Here is a 25,711-nt window from a genome sequence, read left to right as displayed (position 1 = left end):
CTTGTTGTGCTTCATACGTGTGGCTGTTAAGACTCTCTAAGCTTTTCACACTCTCTCACTATGTGTTTGTGCATCACCATCATAATAGGAACCTCAGCTTCATCAGGGGGCTTCAGGCCCTCCTGTAATGCAAAGCAACCATGCTCGTAAAGGCTAAGCCTGGATAAGTAGCTGCTGGGGAACGTACCACATGCATGATGCTCGGAATTGTGGTGTCTCCGTTTGGTTGAGGGAGGGGGGTAACAACAGCTTCTCTCTTCTCCTTCCTGCATCTTGGCCCAAAATGAATACTGCCCCTGAATAATTCAGTGCTGTAAGGCTTCCTGGATTTTAATGGAACTGAAGCCTCTCCTAGTGAAGCTGCATGAATATTTCAGAGAGACTAGGGAAGCAAAGCTGCTGCCTGTGAGGACAGCTGCTGAAGCAGCTGAACTTACAAACGTAGACCCGTATTGTAGTTTTGAAGGTGTTTGCCTGGGACCTATCAATGGCTTGTCAACAGCATTCCCTCTAAGCTGCAAGTGTGCGCTGCCACGCAATAACTTTTTAATGCCACACACAAAGTGGCGTACCGATGGGAGGGTGGGGGGCAGTAGAGGGCCAGGGCCCCCAGGTGCCAGCCTGGGGGTGGGGGGACGCCCAGTGCCGTAGCAAGGGGGCACCAACACTCCCCGTGCCGCTGCCACTGGCTTCGCATCTGGCCGCTCGCCTACCGGCCACAGGCTGCTGCAGGAGGGGGAAGGGGTGGGCACACTGAGATACCCACACACTCCCAGCCAGGATTGCTCCCAGATCACTAAACCCTAGAGGGAACATTGCTCGCCAAAGCAGGCTGCTTGAGTCAGGCTGGCAGCCAGGCCTCCTGTCAGAGAGCACTCTCTGGAGCAGTGGTCTCCAAACGTTTTTGATCATGCACCCCTATCAGTAAAAAATTTTTGAGCACGCACCCCCAATATATGTATATTTATAGAAATAGAAGTTCTAATATTTTCTTCCTGTACCCCAATGGATCATCTTGCGCACCCCCTGGGGTGCGTGCACCCCACTTTGGAGACCACTGCTCTAGAGAGTGGTTTCTTGATAAGGAACAGGCTTGATTTCTTTTCCCTCCATCTCTCCCATGCTTAATCCTGAGACTACTGTAGGCCCAAGTGAAGAGGGCATGTCCCACTTGAACTGGGGAGGAGCGCTCCCTGTTTGCAGAACACACTTGCCATTGGCAGTGTGTAGGGGGTGCACACGGATACATGTGCACCCCCTGAGATCAGCCATGCACTGCTGGAAGCACCAGCTGCGAAACTATCCGTGCCACACTGGACTCTGGTGATCGGCTACTGGGGACACCCCCTCCCCCTTTTGGCAATCTGGTGCCCCCCCAGACTCAGGAGGCACCCATCACCTGTGCCACTTGCCACTTCCAATGGGCTTTATTTCCCTGTGACTCTTTAGGTATGTTCAGCTGTGATGGCAGCTGCTTCCTTGCTGCCCTTGACAGCTCTCTCTAGTAGCTTCATTTTCTCCTCTGTGCTGCTTGTTTTCTATAACACTTGGTCCTCATTCAGTGCACAGGATGGACATGCCAGGCAGACTGAACAAACTTGTTGACATTTCTGACCTTTTAAGTGCTTGACTTAGCAACTTCAATGTTACCTTGGTTTCTTTCTCTTTCTCTCTCATATCAAAATTATTTAGACTCCCTAAAGTGTTTCTGAATAGATGATATTAATGAAACTTGGTAATTGGAGGGTGACAAATGAAGTCTTACCATGCGTTAAAATATATTTTAGCCTGTGGCTGTTGAGAGAATAAAAGAAATGACAGATTTAAAGAACTGATTCGTCCAGGTGCTGAAGAGCCTATTCTGATGGGTGCTGGGTGCCTTTTGACTTCAGCTGATTTTCAGTATACTGAGGATGTGAAATTAGGGCTTTCAAATGGTTGCAAGGAAACCCATTTTTACACCTTGCATGGTTTAACTAGTGGAACTCTCAGTGGCAAGATATTGCTGAGGCAGCTGATGATATCGATTTCAAGACAGGATTAGGAGTTGCATAAGGAATGCCATTTGCAGTTATTTCAGGTAGCAAAAAAATAAGAGAACTATAGAAAGCCTCATACTGGAGGGAAATAGTTATGCTTAGGGTTTTTATAACTGCCTTAGAAGATTAGCTTTTAAAAAGTAAATGTGAGTAATGGTTGATTTCTCACTCCACCCAAAAGTGACACATGCTTCCAGTGCTAATTGAAAGTTGCAAAGAGAATTTAAAAAAAAATACATGGCTTGAGGGTTGAGAATAGATGAGAGCAATTCTAGCAAAGACATCAGTACTCCATGATGCTTAAAAATTAAACATTAGGCAATGAATATTAATGTGCAAAAGGACCTTTATTTCTGACTCTCTTGACTCCCTACTTCTGTAGTCACTAAAACAATTTCAGATTGTTTCTATGCTGCTGATGCCAAAATGCCAGATGTTTATTTCAGTGGGTGCTGTGTGTATTCCATAAGTCATAACTCCAAAAAAGAAATAAAATCTATAACGTAGGAGGCTTGTTCTTTAGGCACTTTACAACTTCAGAGCATCCTTAACCTTCAACTCTTAACTAACTAACAGAGCTGAGAAAGCCATTTCCCAGCATTTGTGGCCACCAAATATCAGGCCTGAAACTTCATTACATACAGACCATGATTGCAGATGTAAATCATTTCTGCAAACCTGGCATTGAATCTTAATCTTGGAAGCATAATTGATTGTGTCACTGAGAGGGTTCAACAAGGGAGCAAAGAGTGTGATTGTGGGGTGGGTGGGGATGTTTCAGGAAAATTGAACATTGTGGGGGGAGGGGGAAATTGAACATTGTCACTGCTGGTCACTTTTTTTTCCCCACTGGTCAAAACTTTAATCTGACAGAATAACTAGATGAATGAACAGTTCCTTTCCAGTGTGAGGATTTCCCTACCCCATGAGAAAAGGGTTAGCTCATTTCAGACAGGAGAAACTGACACAGGAGTTGAATGAGCTGGCCAAGGAGAGGAGTTGGAACTAGACATGGGAGAAGTGTTTGGCCTGGTAGGTGGCACTGCCTCCAAATGGTCCCCCGTGGGTTTAGGAAGCATCTTCTCTCTGTATCTTGTCTCTGTGGTGTGCCCAGCAGAGTTCAGTCCATCATGGGGCCATTGCATTTGTCGCATTGAGTGCAGGCTGCTGCCAGGTTAGGGGGCTTGCTTGTCTGATCTGGGCTGGCTGGCAGAGTGCATGCTGTAAAAGTTCAGATGAAATAACTCCCTCTGTATCAGGAGTTTTATATATTATACATGAAGCTTTAGAGCTGAGAGAGAGAAGATTTCGGTTCATTAGAGTTGAAAACTCCTGCAAATCCCTCGGGCTTTGCAAAACCATCTGGCACAGGCTCTTCCCAGCCTGCTCCTTCCCCTGCCTGCTCCCTCACCTGGCTTCAGCACGCTTTCCTCCCCCCATTCCCAACCAAGGCCGGTGAAGGCAGTAGGACTGACAGGGCAGTGACGGAGAGAGTCTCTGTTACATATTGGTGTCGTCACACCAGCAACATGGAGATGCACCACTACTGCCCTGGCAGGAAGGGCTGTAGAGAATGGTGTAGTGTAGAGATGTCACATGCACACAGCCTATGGGCAGGATCTGGCCCACAGAGTCACTCCATCCATCCCACCAGCCTACCGGTAGGCCATGGAGTTTTGGGGGTGGCCAGCAGTGACTTGAAATGACAGCCACAGCATGTGGCTTGGGAGCTGAGCCATTCCAGGGTCATGCTTTGACAAGTGGTCTCTGTTCTTTTGCAGGAGAAGCTGAAGTACTTCCCAGTGTGTGCAAGCACCACAGTGTACCAGGAGGATGATGCAGAAGAAGGCCTTGGCAGCCTCCCCAGGAACATCAGCTCCCTTAGCTCCTTGCTGCTGTTCAACACCACGGAAAACCTGTGAGTATCCATGCCACATGTGGCAGTGTGGCAGCTGCTGCTCTGGGATGTTCTCATCCCAGGGGGTCACTGATCACATGCTGCTCTGAAAAGGAAGTGTTTGCTACTGTCATCTTCTGACCAGCCACCTGGTCCCTATATTCAGCTCCTCTGACTTTTCTGCCTTCAGATTGTACTGAACCTTTTCTGTCCTTTTATTCTGTTGGCATCATTGTTTATTCTGTTTTTCTTTGTTCCACTAGCTCCCCAGCTACATCCCCTTCTCCCTCTAAGCTCATTGAATGGATATGATGCTCATATCCCCTTAAGAGTCGCACCCTTGCAATCCCTTCCCTGTTTCTCCCTGATGCCTTCTTCTGGCCAAGTCTAGGGGTCTCTGCTGGATGCCTGTCCTTTGATCTCTCCACTGCTTTCAACAGTCATTCCTTCCTCCTGATTGCTCCTCTCCTCCTTTAGCTTTTTGATTTTTTTTTTCCTGTCCTGCTTTTCTTCCTGCCTTTCAAACTGTTTCCAGCAGATGCTGATGCCCTGCTTCAGATGTCGCATGAAGATAGCAGTAAATGGGGAGAGAAACTTGTGGGGGGATCTGGGGGTAGTGATAGGATGCACAATCTGCAGCCCTGGTGGGGAAATGCTGGGTCCTGGCAGTGGAGGTGAAGGAGAAGTAGGCTGAAGCACTAGACTGGTGTGACTGAGTGTAGTGTTTAATTGATTTCAAACATGATAAAGCCAATCTCTACCAAAGCCTTGTCCCAGCTTCTGGGTTGAAGGACTTGACTTGGTTCTTGCCTTTGAGCTGAAATTGCTGGGATTTTCTCCATTCCCAGGTATAAGAAGTATGTCTTCCTGGACCCTCTGGCAGGAGCTGTGACCAAGACCCATGTTGCTCTGGAAACTGAGATGGAGGAGAAGCTCTTTGATGCACCTCTGTCTATTACCAAAAGAGGGCAGTTGGATCAACAGGTGAGATGCAGAGAGAGGGAGGTAGGTGTTATGAAAGCAGAAACTGGTGCAAGAATGACCCAGATGATGGATCTTGAAGGCTAGGAGGTTCCTGGTGGACAGTAGAGTATTTTGCTCGCCTTGATAACCTCACTCGGATTTCAGTGTGTAAAGACCTTGCTGGTCTTGATTGGTGAGACAACACAGTTAATCCTTGAAGGCTCTAGAGTGGTTCTCAAACTTTTTAGACTCAAGGCAGCATCCCTTGGAAAGTGACAGTTCTTAGTTTCACTCAATATTTGACTACAGAAAAATAATAGAACAATTCTTATATTGCAGAGAGCTGAGAGAGACCGCAACAGGTCAGAATGGTTTTACTAGTATGGATTCCTATTTGAAATTTCTGAGATTACCCTAGTGATCATGTTTGCACATCTCACAGTGATAACATTCAATGGCACCCCTAAAAGGGTCTCAAAGCACCCCAGGATGCCATTGCACGCTGGTTGAGAATCACTGCTCTAGATTGTGTGAAGGTAGAGCAGTGTACAGTGTCTCTGCACCTTTTCCCATGATATTACATCTCCTGCACTTGCCTATCTCCTCTCAGCCTGAACTGTGGAAGGGTTTGGTTAGCAGGCATGTAAAGAAGCACCATTTCTGTACAGGAGAGATGCCCATGGTGGTCATGAAGTTTGATGGTTTTGCTTGTACCCATGAATATGACAGGAGTTTGGCTGTCGTGGGCCATCATTTCATGAGCTAGCTAGTCATCATAGTCTACTAGGCTAGGCAGGATCAGATTCTGTAATATAAACAATAAATATGGGGGATCAAGAGCCCTTGGTGGTGGAAGGGAACCTACAAGCCTATCTTCAGGTCCTTGTTCACCAGAAGGAAGCCCAGAAGGGCACAAGCCCACTTTCCTTCCGCAGACATTCTTCAGTAGAGAAGCTCAGTGTCACCTTAGGGTGGACGTGTAGCTATGTGAATGGATAAAGTGCTGGTGTGACCAGCAGTAGGACTTCGGTAAAAGTAAGATTTGCCAAAACAGCTCTACAGCCCCTGGGAACTCTGCATGCTGAGTCACTGGCCTCCTTAGGGGCAGAGTGACTCTAGCTACCCAGCTCTTACCCTGTGTCTTTCAGGTAGCTGAAAATTACTTCTACGTCCCTGATCTGGGGCAGGTGCCTGAGATAGATGTGCCTTCCTACCTGCCTGATCTGCCTGGCATTGCGGCTGATCTCATGTACAGTGCAGACCTGGGGCCTGGCATCGCACCCTCAGCCCCCAGCAGCGCAATTCCAGAGCTACCCACGTTCAGTACAGAGTCAACAGGGGCTTTCCAGCCAGGTATTTGTGCTCCTTTATCCCCCTTTATCTGTGGGGACTTTGGGGGCACAGGGATGCAGAGATAGAGGGGTTCTCGGTGGAAAGGAGCGATGAGCAAATTGGGAATAGGAACATACCGCAGGCCTCAGTACAAGCTCTGGAAGAGGGTACTGACTTCTTCCTAGTACTGCACTGTGGGGAAGAACTGGAGTCCTTTGTTAAAGAGGCTCCAGCTGGATTTAGCTGCAAGGGTCTTTGACTTCCCTATGCAACCTCAAGTGTTTGGGCAAAGCCCTGTGATTTGCTCACCAAGGCTGAGCAGGCCTCCATGCCTTTCACTTCATGGCCCGATGCACAGAATACTAGCCCAGCTTTCTGGCACTGTCAGGAAGGGAGGTGCTTGCAGGGGCTTGTGTTTCATCAGAACCTGAGATTGGCCTTGCTGAGAAACTCTGCGCTCTGCTTGCTGAGAACAGCAGACATGAAAATGGCTGGTCTTGGCTTTCCCCATTGCAAGAATAGAACTGATCCTGCCTAATCGTGGCAGAGGGCATTTCATTTGCCCTTCCAAATACTGAGGATTGTTACTTGTTTTACTACCAAGCCCTGTGGTGTAAGGAGGACTCAGACTGTGGGCAGTGAATTAAGGGTTGAATGTCCCTTTGTGACTCTGTCTTTTCAGATCTCCAGGATGGCGTGCTTATGCCCCCACCCCCACCCCCTCCTCCGCCTCCTCCCCCACCTCCTGTTATGCCAGCTACTGCACCCCCTCCACCTCCTCTGCCCCAGCCTGCAGCCCTTTCCAAATCACCCAAGGCAGCAAGCGAGGAAAGCAGCAGTACAGTGCCTGCAGGTAAGGAGAGAGGCATCTGGGACAGATTTTCCTATGGTTTTCTCTGGCTAGGGGTTTCTCTCTCCAGTTCCTCATTCTGCAAACGGGAGATGCTGCTCCATACAGGCATGGGCTACCTGCAGCCTGTGGCTTAGTTCAGACAGCCCCAAAAGAGCAGGCCGAGTTGCATGTTGCAGCTGATGGAGGATAGTTTCTGACTAGCTTGGGATCAGAAACCTTGGACTCTTACGGCATAGGTGGCATCCATTCCTGTAGTCAGACACCTGTTCTTCCTCTCGCTGCAGCTGCAGTCCAGGGGGCTCCAAAGGAAGTTGTGAACCCCTCAACTGGCCGGGCCACTCTTCTGGAGTCCATCCGTCAGGCTGGGGGCATTGGAAAAGCCAATCTACGGAGTGTCAAGGAGAGAAAGCTGGAGAAGAAGAAGCAGAAGGAGCAAGAGCAAGGTACCTGGGTGCCTGCACACTGGTGGGAGCCCTCGCTTCCCCTCCCCAGCTAGATATTCACGGAGGCATCGGGGTACAAAAGTGAAAGGAACCTCTGCAAATGCGGAGACACAAAGCCATGTGCCAGGCATCCCATGGTCCCAGCAGCCTGTAGGAACTCAAAATAGAGGGACTGCATCTCTCCCCACATGCTGGGGAGTCTGTTTTACGTTTGGATGCAGCTCTGTGAACTTGTTAACCCCTCGCTTGTAGAAGTGCATTAGAGCTCCATAGTGGGGATTCTCCCTAGGATGGCAGCAGTTGAAGAGTTTCACATGAACTTGCACTAAAGGTAGTTCAGGGCTGGCTGTCTCGGGAGGCCAGTAGAGGTGCTAGGACATGAGTGGGTTGTGTTCAGTGGACTGACTTGCTTCAGTTCCAGCCAGCCTGCTCAAATACTAGCATTTTCTTCCCTCTGAGTTGCTCCACGCTGGTTTCCGTGGAAGGGCTGGGGTGCTGAGACCTTGTACCCTGACTGAAATGAGGGGCAAGGATTTCATCTGAAAGCAGTACTGCTAATGGCAGGATCTCAGTGCAAGGTTAGTCCTGGTCTTTATTGTGTCCTGCTATTCTGCCAGGCAGCTCAAATGTACCCTACAGTACCATACTATATTCCAGTTGAGGCAGGTAAAGGGTGGGAGGCTCTGATCCAGGCAGGGGAGCTTGTGTGCAAGCTTTAAAACCTGCCATTAGTCCCTTAGCTGTAGCATGTACCAGAAGTAGCAGAACAAGGGTTCAGTCTCCCCAGCCTCATCCATGGGGTTTTTTGCTGTTTCAGTGAGAGCTACGGGACAAGGTGGGGACTTGATGTCAGACCTCTTCAACAAACTGGTGCTGAGGCGCAAAGGTACTGTTCCATGGGAGGAGGGGTGGGCAATGTATTTTTCCTACCTCTGGAAAGGGGCAACAGGCTGATTTCCCTAGTCTTAATGCAGCAGCAATGACTGAGTGGCTACTGTAGCAGTTAAAATGGAGGGATGACTTAGTTCAGCAGGCCATTTAGATTAATGTTTTTGCACCAATCAATGCCTCCGTAGGCCAGACTTCAGGGAGGGGGTTGCTTTAGCAGAGCAGAGGGAAATGTACTGTTTCTGACCGCAGTTTTTCCCCTACATCAGGCTGCTGCTGCAGTGGGATGCTGTGGTGTGTGTGAGGCCTGAGCATTGGTGGCATGGATTGTACTGAGCACTCAGTGGGGGAGCACTGCTGTCCCTGCTCTTTACAGAGGAGGGGCTGGGCAGAGGGTTTAAGATCTCTCCAGGAGGAAGCATTTTGGAGTTGCCTGTTCCTAGAGCTGGGGCTGCTCTGCAAATTGCAGGCAAGAACTGCCACTTCACCCAGGGGCTTGTTAAATGAGTCTATCTGCTCCAGCACAGCTGGGTTAATATTGTTTGCACTTCTGTTCACCTGGGTCACTCAGGTGATGAGGCAGCAGTAGTTCTGTGTAGTACAGGTCACAAAGATGCTCTGGCTCTCCTCCTCCTAGCTCAGCTAAACCTCGTGTCACTTATCTTGCTGTTCTTCCCCCCCAGGCATTTCGGGTAAGGGGCCTGCAGCTGCAGGAAATGCTGATGCTCCAGGGGGCCCTGCCAATGCCTTTGCACGTGTGTCAGACACGATACCACCCCTCCCGCCCCCACAGCAGCCTCCTGGTGAGGATGAAGATGACTGGGAGTCATAAATGGTGGCAGCCTCAGGCCCTGGATTGATTTCCTGTTACTCATCAGTAAATCGGCGACCACTGAGCTAAGCACCTCAGACGGACCAGCTTGTGGAAATATCCTCTGGAGGGTGGGCACTGGATTGGCAGAAGGACCCTGTCATTTCTTCTTAGTTCCTGCTCATCTCTAACCCTTGCTGAATATAGTTATCAATGAGTATTACTTCTGCTGTTTGCTTTTCCCACCCCAAATCATACATTTCATCTCAGCCATTGCTGCTGCTCAATAAACCCCGCTGTAGCTCGAGGGCTGTCGTGCTGCTGATGCTCAAGAAGCAGAATGAACATCTCTCCCTATTAAGGGGCCTTCAGTCTTTCTGAATGTGATACATGCCAATTTGCTGCAAAAGCTGTGCTTGCAAAACAGCCCTTGCCTTTCCATGCCCCTTGCTGACAGCCGCTTGTTTGCCTGGATGCTCTTGCGTGTGAGTTCTGGGAATAGATGGGAATGTGTGGGATTTGAAACCACCCAGTCCTAAAGTGGGTCAAACAGAAAGCAGCAGCACAGAAGTAGCTACTATGAAACCAACTAACTGCAGTGGAGCTATGGCTGTTCTTTCCTATTAGTGCAAATGGTTTCTACATGCATCATACCATAACTCCAGGAACAAATGCACAGCAGCCTCTTCTCTATTCTACTCAAGATGAGTGGAGTGCTCTTAATTAATATTTTCAGGGAAAGCCCAGCTGTCCACTATTAGGCTCTTTGGCAGAGCTAGTGAACAGCATGCATTTTCTAGACTAGTCTAGCCAAGGCAGAGAGACTGGAGGTGCTAAGTGGGCCAGGTACAGTACACCTGAGGGTTTTCTCAGAGCTTAGGCAAGAGTCTGAAAGCTGGAATAGGGGTAGAAAAGGATGAAGTAACTACAGTAAAGTGTCTACAGATAACTTCTAATGAGCAGCTGTTTCTCCCTCTGGGGCTAATTAGATGGGACGTAGCGTTCCTCACTGTACTGGCTCAATCTTCACTTTGTGCCCACTTCAGAGCTGGGTTTGCCTGACACTATGCTGTAGGGGAAGGTAGAGTCCAGCTCCTGAAAAACCAAGCCTATAAAAGATTTAATACACTTGCATAAACCTTAAGATGGGGTATCCTCTTTTGCTGTATAGAAGGGCAAGAGTAGTTCAAGGGCTTCCTCACCTCTGAACTTTTCTGTGAGCTACAGCGTGACAGGTGTAGGTTTTTCTAGCTGCAGCCCCTGCACTGCCTCTGACCTGGTTCATAACAAAGCTAAGAGGGGGCAGCCCCTTCCTTGCTTTTCATTTATTCTGGTGTGCAAATAAAGAAAGGGGTTTAAACTAAATTTACCCTCTCTGCATTGTCATGTTTGAGCTACCCTTTCTCATCTATAAGCTGCATGAATGTGGTTTGCAGGAAAGGCAGAGATAAAGTTGAACAGCTGGAGGGGCTGCTTGCAGAGAAAGTAGTGTGATCAAAGGAAAACAAAATAAATGATGCAGTGTTTTCTGACTGCCTGATATACTCAGTCCATAAAGCAGAGCTCACTTACTCCCTTGTGGAATAGTGAGGCATGCCTAGAGCTATGCTTCAGCTCTACACTTTGTCCACACTAGCTTGAAGGCACTGTACTCAGATGGTGAATGCTTTACACCTACCTTGCAAGAGCAAAGTGATGATGGCTAGCTGTGTCTGAACAATTGTGTAATCTAGAAAAATGTTCCTTCAGCTAGCAAACAAAGTAGTAGAGCCAGGTGCCAGCCATGCTTGGACTTTTTTAGGCCCCAGGATTTCTAACCGCTCTCCAACATTTCAGTGTTAGCATATGTAGAAGGATTTGGATCCAGAACTCCAGCTTTCCAGTTGTGCCCTTTAGTAATAATGGCCCAGTCTTTCCAGTTCCCCACCTCCCTTTATTCTCCGTAACAGCTGAGGGCTCTATCAAGGCTCAGCATTATTAACAGTGATACCAGAGAATGTTGCTTTTCTCTAGGATTTATTAAAAGTAGTTCCTCCAGGGGTAAAGCTAATAGTCAAAAGTACTTAAAAAGCAGAGATGGCAAAGTCATTTTCTTGCTGTTCAGTCCCTTGTCGGTTATAAACGTGCAGCTGTATGCAGCTTCCCATCATAAGCTGCTAAGTTACACACTGCATTCACCAGCATAAGCACCTATGAGTGGATTGGTTAGCTAGTTACAGACTCTCTCAACCCCCTCTCCTGGTCACTAATAGGACCTCCACATTTCATGTATGGTGCATCTTTGCTCTTCCCCAACCTGAGTGCTGGAAAGCGTAGGGAGTAAGTGACTCGGCATTCACAGCTTTGGGTTCAGTGAAGATGTTTATTTAAATCATAACCTGAAACTACAAAACACTATGGAACAAACACAGATACTAAAGAACCCAGCAACGTACCACCAAGTGATAGCAAAAGTTGATGGCGCATTTGCTTCTATCCCCATTTCCCTCAGTGTCTAGCTGGAGGAGAAGAAGGTTCTTCCCTACCACACTGCTGCCTTGTGGAGGCAGCCAGCTGTACCAAGGCACTCTCTCCAGCCCAGAAGGATAGTGAATGAACTGATGTCAAACAGGAAAGAGTAGATTAGTAAAACATGTACAACTGTGGAGCCTTCCAACTGCTTCTGGTTCTGCAGGGATGACAAACTGTGGTTTTCTGTCTGGTTCACAAGCAGGAAGCATTTAATCTCCCCTCAGGAAGATGCTGGCCTATAACATGACTTCTCTCGATGGAACTAGGAAGAAAGACAACCAAGAGACTATTGTTCATTCCTAATCATAACTGTGCAGTACCTAAAGGAGGTTTATCTTCTGTGCAGCTAGGGAGAGGCTAAGTAGGCACATTAAGATATCTGCTAGGGTGGTCACTGAGCAAGCTTCTCATGGGGAAGATGAGTGCATAAAGGAAAATGGGTCTTTAGTAGGAGTTTCCATATGTAAGGTGCATTGAGAGGAAGTGACGCTCACCTTCCTTAATTCTGCAAATGCTTGTCCAAAGCCAGTCTTGATTAGTGTTCTTTCCTTGATCCACTGAGGTAATTTATTGAAGACAGCAGGGCGAGCATACCTGTGATCTAGAAGCAGGATGCTTGCAAAGTCTTTCTGATGGCGAATAGCTCTCCCTGAACAGACAATAAAGCAACCTCAGTTCCATCATTTCTCAGGGCTCTAGTCTCTCTCTCTCTCTCTCACACAGAAACAGACACAGAATCAGCAAAACTACTCTGAACAAGAATCTTCTAAGCTGGGCGGTAATAGCTGGAGCCCCCTAATTGTGTTGAACCTTGATCCAGCTTCCAAGTATTTATTCTCCAGGTGCCACAAAAAGTCTTCCTGCTGCCCCTCTTGGCCCACTACTGCTCCTCCACTTCCCTGCCTGCTCTTCCATCCCAGTCCCCCCACCCAGTTCCTAGACAGATGAATTCTTACCTATTGACTGATTTACTGCTTTCATGCATAGATTTTCAATCAGCATTCTGCTAGGTGCCTGACCAGCAGTTTTTGGCTAGGGGAGAAATAAGTAAGACTGAGTAGAAGACATGCATTTCAAACAAAGAGTTCTAGCTCAGTACAGAAGACAGGCAGAGGGGTAGGTGTTCTTTATCACTGACTGGCTGACTTAGGGAATGGTGCTGCCAAGCTGTCCTCAGCTGCTGGGGACAGAGGAAGGCTACTAAAAGGAAATGGGAGTTTATCTGCAGAAAGAATCCAGGTGGGGAGAGTGGGGATTAGTCTACCACAGCAAGTCTAACAGCATCATCCTCATAAAAGCACTGGGAATGTAATGACCAGATGGTCAGGTCCACACAGCTGAAGTGTGACCACAGCAGCAGCAGCAGACAGGCCACTGTAAGGAGAAAGGGAATGAGAGAAGGTGACTTCAAAACAAGCCAGCTCAAGGGCATCTGAAGGAGGTAACTACCGTCAGTGATAGATTACCAGGTCCCTAGCTTTCCAGAATGCAGTCTATAGCAGGCAACAAGCAGGAATCACTGAGTTAGAAAGAGGACGGTGATCCTGGAATGCAGTGCTGCCCTGCCAGTTCATTTAAATAAACATCTCTTGGGCCACAACCACCATATCCCCCTGGAGCTTGTTGCATCAGCTATTCCTAACAAGCTCTCTGCTAGGGTCTAGCCCCACCCAGCCTACTTTCACCTACAGAGCATCATGAGCAAGAGTGAAGGAAACGTGTCATGGTCCCAATGACAGAAGTGGGCACAGGAAATAGGCAAAATCACTGAAAGAAAAATCTGTGTGAAAGCAGTTGTTCTTTGTGAGAGAGGCATTTGACAGTAAGAGGTGAGCAAGTGAACCAGCTGAGATGGGCTCCCAGTGGCTTACTATTACCATGGTTTTATCAAGCCAAGCCATTTTCTCCTGAAGCTCTGGAGACTTGATGTTGGGGTATGGCATGCCCACCATAACCACACATCTGGAAAGAGAAAGGGAAGCACCCTTCAGTAGGAGTATTAGTGCCTCACCAAAACAAACCGATATGCAAGCTAATTAGAAGGTTCACGTCACTGTCTCTGAAATGCAGTGAACTCTGGAGCTACAGACAACAATAAAGAGCAGCGGTTTGACAACCGAAAACTGCAGAGGGAACCCACAGGGAGAGTGCGGGGATCAGTCTACCACAGCAAGCCTACAGCATTATCCTCATAAAAAGCACTCTGGGAATATAATGACCACAGACAGGCAGGTCTCTCAGGTTTATGCTGTGGCTGCAAGGCTCCTTCCGCAAGACGGTGCTTTCCAACACCAAGCTGGGTACACTGATTTTAGCCCAACAATCACACCGCTGCCTACAGATCCCGAGGGGGGAGGCTACTTGCAGGTCTCCCACCTGCATGCTGACTAGACTCCTTCCTGCTCAGCTTAGGGGATCAAGCAAATGTAGCGCTAGAGCCTTCTGTTCAGATACTACCTTCTAGGCTGTGCAGCAAACAAGGCATGCACTTACCTTCCCAGGTCATCAGAGAAATTGATTCCCTCACTCATTTTCCCTCCAACCACAGAAAACAGCAGGGCCCCTGTCATGTGGCCTCCCACTTGGCTGCAGCGCTGTGTGAATAAACCCAAGGACTCCTTAGAAACCAAGGCAGAAACTCCTGTGCATCAATAGCATAGCAAATTGCCATGCCTTAGCCAGAGCACAGCCCCTGCCAACAGTCCACATGACCCATGTTAGCGATGCTGTTGCATTGTGGGGTATTTTATCTCCAGCTCCTTGCCCGCTCTGCTTACCTTAATGCACTTGGCATACTCTGCCAGCACCTGCTCCACCTGGTTTGCTCTCTTGGGCTCTTGAAATATCTGTCAAGAGCACAAGGCATTCATTGCAGTAAAAAGATGCAAAAAGCTAACAGGTAGGACTTGACTTAACCAGCACCAGCACAAAACCAAATGAAACACCAGCAGAGGGCATATTGCTGTGTGACCCATCCTTTGCCCTGCCAGATAAGCACTGCAGGCTTGTATCACACTGCTCAGCAGCCACATGACCTCGCAAATCTACCACGGAAGCAGCAGCAGTGACCATCAGCACATCTAGGGACATTTCCAGTTATAGAAGCATTAGCCTGGATCCTTACCCTTAGACCCTAGTGTTTGTGGAGTGTAGAGAAGTGCCCCTAGAGTATCTGGAAGTAGAGTTTGTTGATGTGCTAAATTAGCAGTAGTCTTTTCTACTGGTGGCAAAGAGAGTTTTCCCTTGATTTCAGTTTATCTGATTACTTAATTCAAAGTTGAAATCCTGACTAGGAGCTGAAAAGCAGGAGAGCCTGTTTTCCTTACAAAATCTATGATAAAAATGAGGTAAGGGAGGATGAGATTTACTAGCTTTAAAATCTTGAAGGACATAGTGCTAGAAACACTATTCACTGATTACAGATAATGCTTCCTTTGTTTCCTTTTCAATGCAAACCATGGTTTGATGAACTGTTTTCTTATTAAATAAAACAATTTTAAAATACTGAGTTTGTATGTTTAATTGAGTTTCAATTTCCATCAAAGTCCAACTCCACATAAATCACAAATAATAAAAAAATACTAAAATTAAGAATCTGAATAAATGTATGTTAAGTGAGAAAGCTGCTTAAATATGCTTCCTCCAATGAGAATCAGGTCTTTCATTAGAAAAATAACTGTAATTGCAAATAAAAAACAAGATTAAGATGGAGTACTTAAAACATTAAAATCAGCAATTTAAATAAAGCGCTCTACACGATCGTATGCAATACAGCTGTAATATTACTAGTCATATAGAAGACAACTCTGATCTCATTCTGTGATGTGATGTTTGTGTGTGTAGAAAGCTCAAAGACATTTATGTTTCCTATCAAAGCACTTTAAAAACTCCAATCTAATTTGCTGAGAGCTGCAAGAGCAGTTCCCAAAGTTTCAAAACACAGAAGGTTGCACAAATGTCATATAACTCTTCCAAGATGCCAAGAAAACCATTTGGTCCCCATTAAAGTCATTTCAAAAGATACTGTGGGGTTACAGTAACCAGCAGAGGAATAGAATTGGCCATGCAGTCCTGGTGCATCAACGGAAGAGGAGCTAGCACCCAGCCTGCATGTCAACGTGTCTAAGCCAAAGCAGTGTGAAGTTGATTGGTTCCTCCAAACCTAGACAGTAATTTCAAGAGCAACATTTACCCTACAAAAGCCTCACCACATTTCAACACAACCTAAAGAGAGTATGAACTTCCATAATCAAGTTCTGCTGGGTCCCTGCCTCCACCCAAGCAGCACAGGGAAAGCTTAGGACAGCTTGGAGAACAATGTAGGGCAGGACAGGTAACCACTGTTGTATCTATTCCTTCCTTCTATAACACATCTTAAACACTGCCTAAGACAGATGTGTAATCTAAACCTTCTCCAGTGGCTGCATACTAAGTGCTTTGCATCTTACTTTTGAGGATCTCAGAACACTTCACATAGTTGAATGATGTAGGCAAGCATCACCATCATTTTACAGAAGAGAACCACAAATATCACATGCTTTGATAGAGGTAACACACAATCAGGACTAGAACTCCAAATTTCAGTTATCTGCCCCACACTCGACCCAGATAATCCATACCTCCTCCCAAGAGATTCCATGGAAGGCTACAAACTTACATAATTGGTGATGTACAACTGAGCCTAAGACAATCACACTATTCCCTGTTCAGGGGATGCACAGCCAAGTCTGGCAAAAGCAAATCCCCTGTAAAAACTGAACCTGCCTCTCCCGGCAAGGGAATTGGGCAGCACTGTTGGCTGGCAACTAAGGGCAAGTGCTGTCTCCCCACATGACCACTGCAAGGTATCAGTGCTCACAGAAGCCATACAGCAGCATTTAATCTAATTTAGATCCCAGCTCAGTGATCAGCCGCCTGGGAAGTATCATTTATTCATTACTGGAGGGATTGGCTAGATAAACATCCGCTCCGCTCCGCTGTGCAGGGTATGAGAACAACTCCAAGAGGCAGGCCTGTAATGTGCAGATAATTGTTTGACTTTTGAAACCTCCATTTAAAGTACTAACCACCCCCAGCATCACAATTACCTTCTTCTTAGTAGCCAACCGGGTGAGAAGCCCTGTTCCTTCCCAGTGCGTGTACACCTGCTTCTCGTACTCATAAGAAGGAAAGAAGCACACCACGCCACCAGGGACCACATTGCACAGGTTACAAAGGATTCGACCTGCCTCATCCATCTGAGAGAGAAGAATGGCCACATCACACTCAGTGCAAGCTCCAGTAAATACAAGTCTAATCCCAGAGTCCCACCCCTGCCAGAGGACATGCAATTCTCACTGACGAGCTGTAACACACCCCCAATGGCTACTTCCAGATTTAAAAAAAAAAATCCATGTAAAATGTACTACTTCTGAGAAAACTCCCTAGAGGGACTGTCCGACTCAAGGGGCCAGGAATGAACATGCAGCTTCATTACCTGGCCTTCCCTTGTGAACCCTAGTCAGAGTGGTAGCTGCAAAGCAAAGGTAGCTTTATGAATTGTGTGGGGAGATGTTGGTCCATTTCCTAGTGGGCATGTGTCCATGCGGAATGACAGAGGTAACTCCATATCGGCTGGCAGTCAACAAGGACCAACTAGATCTGGAGTCTGATAGTACACTTCTACTACCTCCTCTAAGACAAAGACTGGAGAAACTTTTATAGTCACCACATGCACTAAGTGCACATCACTCTCCACAGCTGTCACACCACAATCTTGCATTGTTGTGACACTCATGTAACACACCCAAAACATGTCACTCCCACAGCAGTATGACTACATCACAGCAGAATAGAGCTCTGTGATGTGCCTACACATTGGAAAGTAAATCACATTTGCTTCACTTTGCAGTCTGACTGCTCCTGAAACCCTTGAATGGGATCCTCCCTACCAGTCTGCACTTTTTTGGAACGCCCTTGTAGCAGGGTGGCTGAGAAAGGATTGCAGCAGACTGCACACACTGGACTGTAGTGCTCTGGTGGCTTGCAAAGGCTACAGCCCCGCTGCAGGCAGTAGACACTGATTGCAGGCTGCCTCAGAGGACTGGACCAGCTGAAGTGAATGACTGGCTAGCCACAAGAAGCTAAAACGCTCCCAGGGAAGGGAACTAAAGGAAATTCTACCAGGGGGACACAACGAGAGATGCAAAGAGACAGGTAGTTAGGCTCCTAGGGAAAGGAACCAGTGAGAACTGAGAGCTGAGAATTTGGTGACAGAAAGTGAGAAACAGAGAATGAGGGAGAGAGACAGCCAAACAGAGAGAGAGCAGAGCCAGATAGTCGAAAGGTTGCTTGGCCAGCAGCTACAATGCCAGGCCAGGGACTCTTGGGGTCTGGGAAGAGACCTAGGGCTGTGAAATTGAAAGCAGCAATACCATTGACAGGGAATTCACCCTGAGGAAGAGGAGGATGACTGCAGTGTGGGAAAAAAGCAACAAGACAGTGGGAGGCACCCTGTCAGGGTCTGAGAGACCCTTTAAGGATTGTGAATGCACCCTTTGCAGACTATGTGAAGGTTGTGTTGTTGAGTATGGACTTGTGAGCAAGAGGTTTCCGGTGAGGCAGTGGGCCCAGGAAGTAAAGAACCGTGAATTATTAAAGATTAATTGAGCTAATTATCCCCAAACCCTGCCCTACCCTTGAAGCTCCTGAATTCTTCCCTTTATCCCCTTGGAACATCAAACCATGTGAATTAAACAGAAAACCAGGGAGGAACAAAATAGAAATGCTGACCATCTGAGGCTGGTCTCTCTTCTGATATGTGAACTCTAGCTGCTGGTTGGATGGTCCACTGCAGAGGATTATGGGTAAAATGTTTTCTGGAGGAATCACATGACCTGTGGACAAACAAGCAGACAGCAAGAAAGCTTTGTTCAAACAAAGCCAGACTGTAAGGCACAACCACATAATGGCACCACTACCCATTGATCTCTTGGTCTGGAGAAGTCTAAGCAGGTTTAGCACAAGGCCCTCAGAGCTCATGAGTCACATCAGCCTTAGATGGTTACAATCAGCCCCCAGCTTTTTTTCCAGAGAGCCTACTCTACTGGCTAATGCTAGTCAGGGTCACTACATCCAACTCAGCCAGAAGGGAAGAGGAATCTGGCTCCCACAATCTACAACTTCCAGGCAAGATATTCTTTCTGGTCACTAGAAAGAAATGCCCAAGTCAGTGGCACTGAACACCACTGCAGTAAAACTAGCATTCCAGAGAAGTCAGGTGCCCTCCACTGACACTTACCACAGGAGAACTCCACCACCCTGTCAGCATCAATGCCAGCACACGACAGCAACTGCTCTCGGAAATCAGCCACCTATAAACCATAAACCAAGGACAGTCAGCAGAGCCCAAGCACTCTTAGCATGTGGGCAGGACCCATGGCAAGGCTCCAACCAGCACAGGTGTGAGGGACCAGATGCAGTGGATGGGGAAGATAACAAAGAGGAGGCAGAGGAGCCAGACCAAGAGCCTAAGAAAGAGGACCAATGGCAGGGGGGCATGCTGAATCGTGTAGGGAAGACATAGGAGGGACACCAGCCCACTAACTGCTAGCGCAGACTTCGTGAAGGGACACTTGGAGGGGCTGGATGTGTTCAAATCAGCAGGCCAAATGAACTTCATCCAAGGGTGCTGAAGGAATTGGCCAGTGTCATATCAGAGCTGCTGGCACAGCTGTTCGAGCACTCATGGTGCTCTGGTCAGGTCCCAGAGGATTGGAAAAGTGCCAATGTGGCCCCTATTTTCAAGACGGGGAGGAGGGAGGAACTGGGAAACTATTGGCCAGTCAGTCTCACCTCTATCCTTGGGAAGATTCTGGAAAAAATCATTAAGGATCACATTTGTGGAAGCCCAGCAGGGGAAAAAATGCTGAAAGGAAATCAGCATGGATTCATTGCAGGTAGATCCTGCCTGAGTAACCTTATTTCTTTTTAGGAACAAGTCACAAAATGCTTAGACACAGGAGTCAAGGTAGATGTCATCTACGTAGACTTTAAGAAGGCCTTCAATACAGTATCACATTCTGTTCTTGTAAATAAACTGACAGGCTGTGATGTAGACAATTACGCGGTCAGATGGATAGCAATTGGCTTAGAGGTCACACCCAGAGAGTGGTGGTGGACGGGTCGATATCAACCTGGAAAGATGTGGGCAGTGGAGTCCCGCAAGGCTTGGTCCTTGGACCGGTGCTATTCAATGTCTTCATCAGTGACTTGGATGAAGGCATGGAGAGCACCCTTTCCAGGTTCACAGATGATACCAAATTATGGGGCAAAGTTAACACACCAGAGGGTAGGGAATGGATCCAGTCGGATCTGGACAGGTTGGAAAAATGTGCAGAATGAAATAGAATGCGGTTCAACAAAGACAAGTGTGAAGTGCTGCACCTGGTCAAAAAAGAACCACCAACACACTTGCAGGCCGGGGGGTGACCTTCTCAGCAGCACAGCAGCTAAAAGGGATCTTGGAGTCATAGCTGACTCCAAGAGGAACATGAGTCATCAGTGTGACAAAGTGATCAACAAGACTAACCGCACTTTATCATGCATTAGTAGATGCATGACAAACAGGTGCAGGAAGGTTATGCTCCCCCTCTATGCGGCACTGGTCAGGCCATAGTTGGAGTACTGTGTCCAGTTTTGGGTGCCGCACTTCAGAAGCGATGCAGAGAATCTTGAGAGGGTTCAAAGGAAGGCCACTCGTATGTTCAGAGGCCTGCAGGTAAGGCCCCACGAGGAGAGACTGAGGGACCTAGATCTCTTCAGCCTTTGTAAGAGAAGGCTGAGAGGTGATCTTATGGCTGCCTATAAATTCATCAGGGGAGGGCAGCAGGGAATAGGAGATGCTCTGTTTACTAAGGCACCCCTTGGAGTAACTAGGAACAATGGCCACAAACTGACAGACAGCAGATTTAGGTTGGACATTAGAAAGGAGATGGCATCCAAGGGAGGTGGTGCTCTCTCCTACCTTGGCGGTCGTCAAGAGGAGACTGGACAAGCACCTAGCTGTGGTCATCTAACCCCAGCGCTCTTTCCTGCCCAGGGCAGGGGCTCAGACTCGATAACTTACTGAGGTCCTTTCCAACCCTAACATCTATGAATCTATCAGTGTAAAGCAGAAAGAAAGAACTTAATTACTGCATGTGAAGCCTGACACAACTGCAATGCACAGCAGTGGGAGCTTGGTCAAGCAGAACTAAGGTTCCACAGCCATCACAGCCCAGGCTGCAACTGAAGTGTCTCTAAACACTTTGGACAGGTCCCACGGCAGGGCAAGGGAGCCATTTGTTCCTAAATAAGAAAGCAGGACATCCACACAGCATGGCAAAAATGCTGCAGCCAGCCACCTCCACTGCTTCCCACTGCCTGGACCACTAAAGAGCAGCAGTGCCTCCATGTGGTCACACAGCTCATTTGTATAACACCTTTCAGACAAAGTCAGACAGTCTCTACTGGTGTTGCCAGGAAGGCATTCATCCCAAGCCTTCCAAGCTCTGGCAGCCTGTCACACTCCTCTCCCCTCTGCTTTGTACTCCTGAGAGTAGGCTGTACTCCTTCAAGCTAGCTAGTTAAAACAACAGGAAAATACCCAGAGCAAGTCTAGATACCCTTCATGCATTATCTGTGCAGCATTCAGAGGAATACCTCACCATCTCTATAATGCTGCATCTGTCTGTCTTTTATAAAAACTATGCAATGTCTCCCTGATAAATCAGCCAGCACAGACTGAACCAAATCACCAAGATCCCAAATCTCCCAGGAGCTAGGCTTATGCCAAAAACCTTAACAAGTCCATAAATGGGGTTTGCAGGTGCTACAATAAGAACTATGACTGCAGCATGTTTCAGGTTAGGCTGAGGGTATGAATTTCCCAGGACACCATAGGATAACTACTGTTTTACTGAACAGAGACCCTGTATCCAGCATCACCCTTCCCTTTCCTCATCTGCACAATAGCAAAATAAGACATTTCAAATACTGCAGGAACCAAGCACCACATGCACTAGAGGTGCCATAGAGCAGTGGGGCTCAATCTTTTGGCTCTGTGGGCCAAATGAGTGGCATGGTGCCAGTCCACAGGACCAGCACCCGAACTGGGGCCCACACTGCCTCACAAGGCCCCATGCACCCATCCAGCCTGCAGGGCCCCGCAGAGGTCCAGAAATTTGGCAGCAGGGGAGTAGCAATTAAGGCTGCCCTGTTCCCCTGCCACCACATTTTTTAAACCTACGGGAAGCTCTGAGAGCCAGATGACATGGCTTTTTGGGCCAAATGGGTTGAGTGCCTCAACCCTAGAGCAATAGGGGCCAACATTTTTGGCAGGCATGCCACAAATTAACCCAGCACCCTCCCTGGTCCCCTTCCTGTGTCCCATCTTCTCCCCCGATTTCTGCTCCCTGTCTAATCTTTGGCTCTACTTTCTGCTTCTTGCCCTATGAGCTGCTGTGCTGCCTCTGTCCACACCCTGATCTGTGGCATGCCCCACATAGAGGTTGTGCTACTTGTGACACACATGCCACAGGGTGGTCACCCCTGCTTTAGAGCAGGAGTGTCAAACATCCAGCCCACAGAGCTGCTCCATCTGGCCTGCCAGGCTACTGAGTGACAACCAGAAGTCAAGAGATGTTGCCAGGGGGAGTGGCCTGCTACAGAATCTGGGGCCTCTGGGCCCAAGGAACATGGCAACTGGTGGCAGGAGAGAGACCAAGGGCTAATACAGCTCCAGTCACCCTCCAGTTACTTCACCTATCGCTACTGCTGCAGTCCTTCCTTCCTGTTTGGCTACCAGCCCCACTGCCACAGTTGGTTTCTCCAGGGCCCATGCCAGAGCCACAGCCACAGCCACCAAAATGGCATGCAACAGTGGTGGCAGCTCTGCTGCTGGGCAGACACCCAAAGCTGGAGCTGTTGCCACTGCATGCTGCAGGTGAATCTGTCCCACAAGGAGCCCTGCAGTCTGAATCCAGCCTTGGGCACAAGGTGAGACTGACTCTCCAGCCCTTGAGTTTTCAGCTCCATCTCCTACCCTTCAATAAATATTTGACTACCAAAAGCCCCAGCTAGGTAAATGCTTGCACCCGATTTGCACTGACCATAGGAAAACTACTGAACTCATAAGTAAACTAGCTAAAATGAGATGTGGGGCATGAACAGTGACCAAGCAAACCCTCAATCTGTGCTCCCCCATCTGTAAGCAACTGGGGACATATGAAATTGTATCTCTTTCTAGAATCAGCATCTAAAAACGATGGGGGAGAGGGGCTACAGACAAAAGCCTAACACAGATGAAGCAAAAGCATCCTATTTTCATTCTGCCCACTGCCACCAAAGCATTACTGAAAGATGCTTCTGGCAAGATCACACAAGTCAAACCAAGAGGATTCCTATCCATGCTGGGATTAAGCAGAAGAACAAAATCAGACTGTGTTCTCAAAGAGCAAACGGATGCCCGGAGGGCTGGGAGAGTTGGCTAAGGATATCCCGCCTTTGCATCAGGGCAACTTGTCTCAAATTGAAAACCCACACCAAGGCGTTAACACATCAGGGCTTGCAAGGGGTGAAAAAGCTCTTCTGCCCACTGCAGCGGTAATGACATTAAATGGGGAAATTAAATGAAATGGGTTCACAATGAATGGCCCTACTGGCTCCCAGCACTAAGAAGCATATGTTAAAATCTTCCAATCGTATCAGCCATCTATCTCTTCCCACTGCTGCCATGTGTTAGAAGGTGCCAGAAAGACCATTTAGAGCCTCAGATAGTAGACTTCTCCCTTACCGGTTGCATGGTGCCCCCTGCAATGATCACAGCTCGGCATTCCTTCACCACTTTGGCAAAATGTACAGCAGGGTTCAGCAAGAGGAATTTGAGGCTGCTCTGACTTACAGTGCCTGAGTAAGGAGACAGATGCATAGATAAGAATTGGCTGCAACTAACTGGAAATGCCTGATTTGGATGCAGACACACTTGTGGATAAGTAAGAGATTTGCCCTCTCCACACCCTAACAAATCCCCAGCCCAGTAAAACAATGACCTATTATTAAGTCTTAGAACACCACATACAGCTTAAAAAATTGACAGCAATAGGTTGGAGATTGCCTCCTTTCTCCCAACCCCACTGACTCAGGGGTGGCCAACCCGCAGCACACACATGACACAAGTGGCACAAGCAGCCTGCATGTGGCACACAGCAGATTGAGAAGGGGACAGACAGCACAACAGCAGACAAGGCAGGAAGCAGAAAGCAGAGCAGCTAATCAGGCATAGAGCACAGGGCAAAGAGCAGAAAGCAGAGCAGAAAACCGGACAGGGAGCACAGGGCAGGGAGTAGAGAAGAGTGGTAGGCCCCGCAGAGAAAAGGAATCAGTGACACTAGGGAAGGGTGCATCGCTAAAATTTGTGGCACACCTGACAAAAAGATTGGCCCTTACTGGTCTAGAGTCCTAAAAAAAGAGACACCCTCAGGCCTCACAACGCAATCAGACCGAGAAATAAAGACACCCCCCACCGTTTTTTAGCCTCATGGCCACTTGGGTCCAAAAGCAAGGTGGAAACTGCAAACTGTCCTCAAACTAATCACTACATAGTGGTACATCCATTAGCCCAGCTCCTCTGGTAAGAGAAAATCACATATCCAGAGCGGGAACAGAATGCTGCTAACCCATTTAATCCTTCTAAATCCTTTCAATTCCCAACGGCAGCACCAACTAGGTCAATCTGCCAAAGCTTCTCCTAAAGACATCCCACTCTTGCTGCGTGCTTCACCCAACTGTTATCTTGTTGCCAGGTCCAAAACAGGTTGAGGACACCCTCTGAAGAGTAACAGACAGCCCCTGTCCTGAAATCTACCATCTAATTATACTTGGATTTCTAAGTCACGATCAATACACAACCTAGGTGAGATCTGGTGGTTTTACCCTGATGTTGCCCTTAACTCTTCTCCATCAAGCATTACCCTTCATTCCAGTACCTTGTCTGTTGAGGATGACTCTCCCATCTTGGTTTGCATTGGTGAGAGCAGAGAGAAATCCCTCAATATGCATCAGAGGAGAGGCCATCTTGAGCTGATCAATCTCAGGATCTGCAGGAGGATGTGGCGGAGCACCTACTGGTCAACAGAGGCAGAGAGAGGTGCTAGCCAATCAAAGCTTTATCTCCATTCCCAGAAGAGTCAGAGCTATAGCATACATGTTAGTTCAGATATCATTTACCTATGAAAGGCCAAACCCATTCTGCAGCAAAAAGAACCAGTAAAGAAAAAAGCTCATGTTTTACCAGTCTCACTTCATACCCCTATCTTACTTCACTGCTTTACTAGGGGCATGTTTTCCCTGCAGACTGTAGTGCTGTGTAAAGATAACTGAGCTAGCTCAGGTACTGGAAGGAGACAAGAGCTCAGACTCAAATAGAGCAGAGATACCCTAAAATAGCTTCTGCCACAAGTCTTCCCTTCCCAGAGACATGTCTCAATTTCTCCCTTGTCTCAGCTAGGGGCTGGTTCTGCAGCCACATTTCCTTGCCTCCCCCTGAGGAGCACAGTATCTGAATTCACCTTCTTTCTCAGGTCCCTGCTGCAGGGTCAGAAGGAAGTTCTGCAACCCAGTTGTCTTTTGGTTCTCCTTGTTGGTCTTTACAGCAGTAGGGGCTCCATATCTCTCCACAAACCCAAAAAGCTGACAAAGCAAAATGGAAAAGGTAAGAGGCTCTAAGGAGAAAGACCCAGGACACACCACACACACACAAGCAGCATTTCACATTCAGATTCTAACTATCACAAGTCAGACAACATGGCAGGGGTTGGTGCTTCCCGGTTCTTCTCCCACACTCCTTCCCACCCTGGAATCAAAACTACACGCTGGTAGTGCTTTCCCTTCCCACACTGACCAGCCACTGAGGGTGACATGGTTGTCAGAGCAAGAGGCAGTGCAATACTGGCACTG

General features: G+C 47.9%; 2 protein-coding genes across 9 annotated transcripts in view; one reads left to right on the top strand and one right to left on the bottom strand.

The window, feature by feature from the left end:
- Nucleotides 1-9,247, top strand: part of WASHC1 (WASH complex subunit 1) — a 62,752-nt gene extending 53,505 nt beyond the window's left edge. For all 3 annotated transcript variants that reach the window (XM_090043379.1, XM_090043380.1, XM_090043381.1), the window contains exons 5-11: nt 3,821-3,957; nt 4,785-4,920; nt 6,048-6,252; nt 6,914-7,084; nt 7,369-7,527; nt 8,345-8,413; nt 9,099-9,247. In XM_090043379.1, coding sequence (XP_089899505.1) covers nt 3,821-3,957; nt 4,785-4,920; nt 6,048-6,252; nt 6,914-7,084; nt 7,369-7,527; nt 8,345-8,413; nt 9,099-9,247 — 1,026 coding nt within the window. The remainder of the gene's footprint in view (nt 1-3,820; nt 3,958-4,784; nt 4,921-6,047; nt 6,253-6,913; nt 7,085-7,368; nt 7,528-8,344; nt 8,414-9,098) is intronic.
- A 2,613-nt stretch (nt 9,248-11,860) lies between these two features.
- The window catches only part of DDX11 (DEAD/H-box helicase 11), a 32,479-nt gene continuing 18,628 nt past the window's right edge, over nt 11,861-25,711 (bottom strand). For 2 of the 6 annotated variants that reach the window (XM_090043371.1, XM_090043375.1), the window contains exons 15-25: nt 25,324-25,444; nt 24,742-24,879; nt 23,550-23,662; nt 19,017-19,089; nt 18,509-18,612; nt 16,825-16,974; nt 14,515-14,583; nt 14,231-14,331; nt 13,615-13,699; nt 12,694-12,769; nt 12,142-12,386 (exon numbers count right to left, since the gene is read on the bottom strand). In XM_090043371.1, coding sequence (XP_089899497.1) covers nt 12,145-12,386; nt 12,694-12,769; nt 13,615-13,699; nt 14,231-14,331; nt 14,515-14,583; nt 16,825-16,974; nt 18,509-18,612; nt 19,017-19,089; nt 23,550-23,662; nt 24,742-24,879; nt 25,324-25,444 — 1,272 coding nt within the window. In that variant the 3' untranslated portion in view covers nt 12,142-12,144. Of the gene's footprint in view, nt 12,000-12,141; nt 12,387-12,693; nt 12,770-13,614; nt 13,700-14,230; nt 14,332-14,514; nt 14,584-14,964; nt 15,900-16,824; nt 16,975-18,508; nt 18,613-19,016; nt 19,090-23,549; nt 23,663-24,741; nt 24,880-25,323; nt 25,445-25,711 lie in introns of those variants that run through there. The other 4 variants (XM_090043373.1, XM_090043374.1, XM_090043372.1 and 1 more) reach the window with 4 other exon arrangements.

This window comes from Crocodylus siamensis, chromosome 4 (assembly GCF_052110815.1).
Source record: "Crocodylus siamensis isolate JL-2025a chromosome 4, ASM5211081v1, whole genome shotgun sequence".
In the NCBI taxonomy this organism is placed as follows: Eukaryota; Metazoa; Chordata; order Crocodylia; family Crocodylidae; genus Crocodylus; species Crocodylus siamensis.
This window is presented reverse-complemented; position numbering and strand designations above follow the sequence as displayed.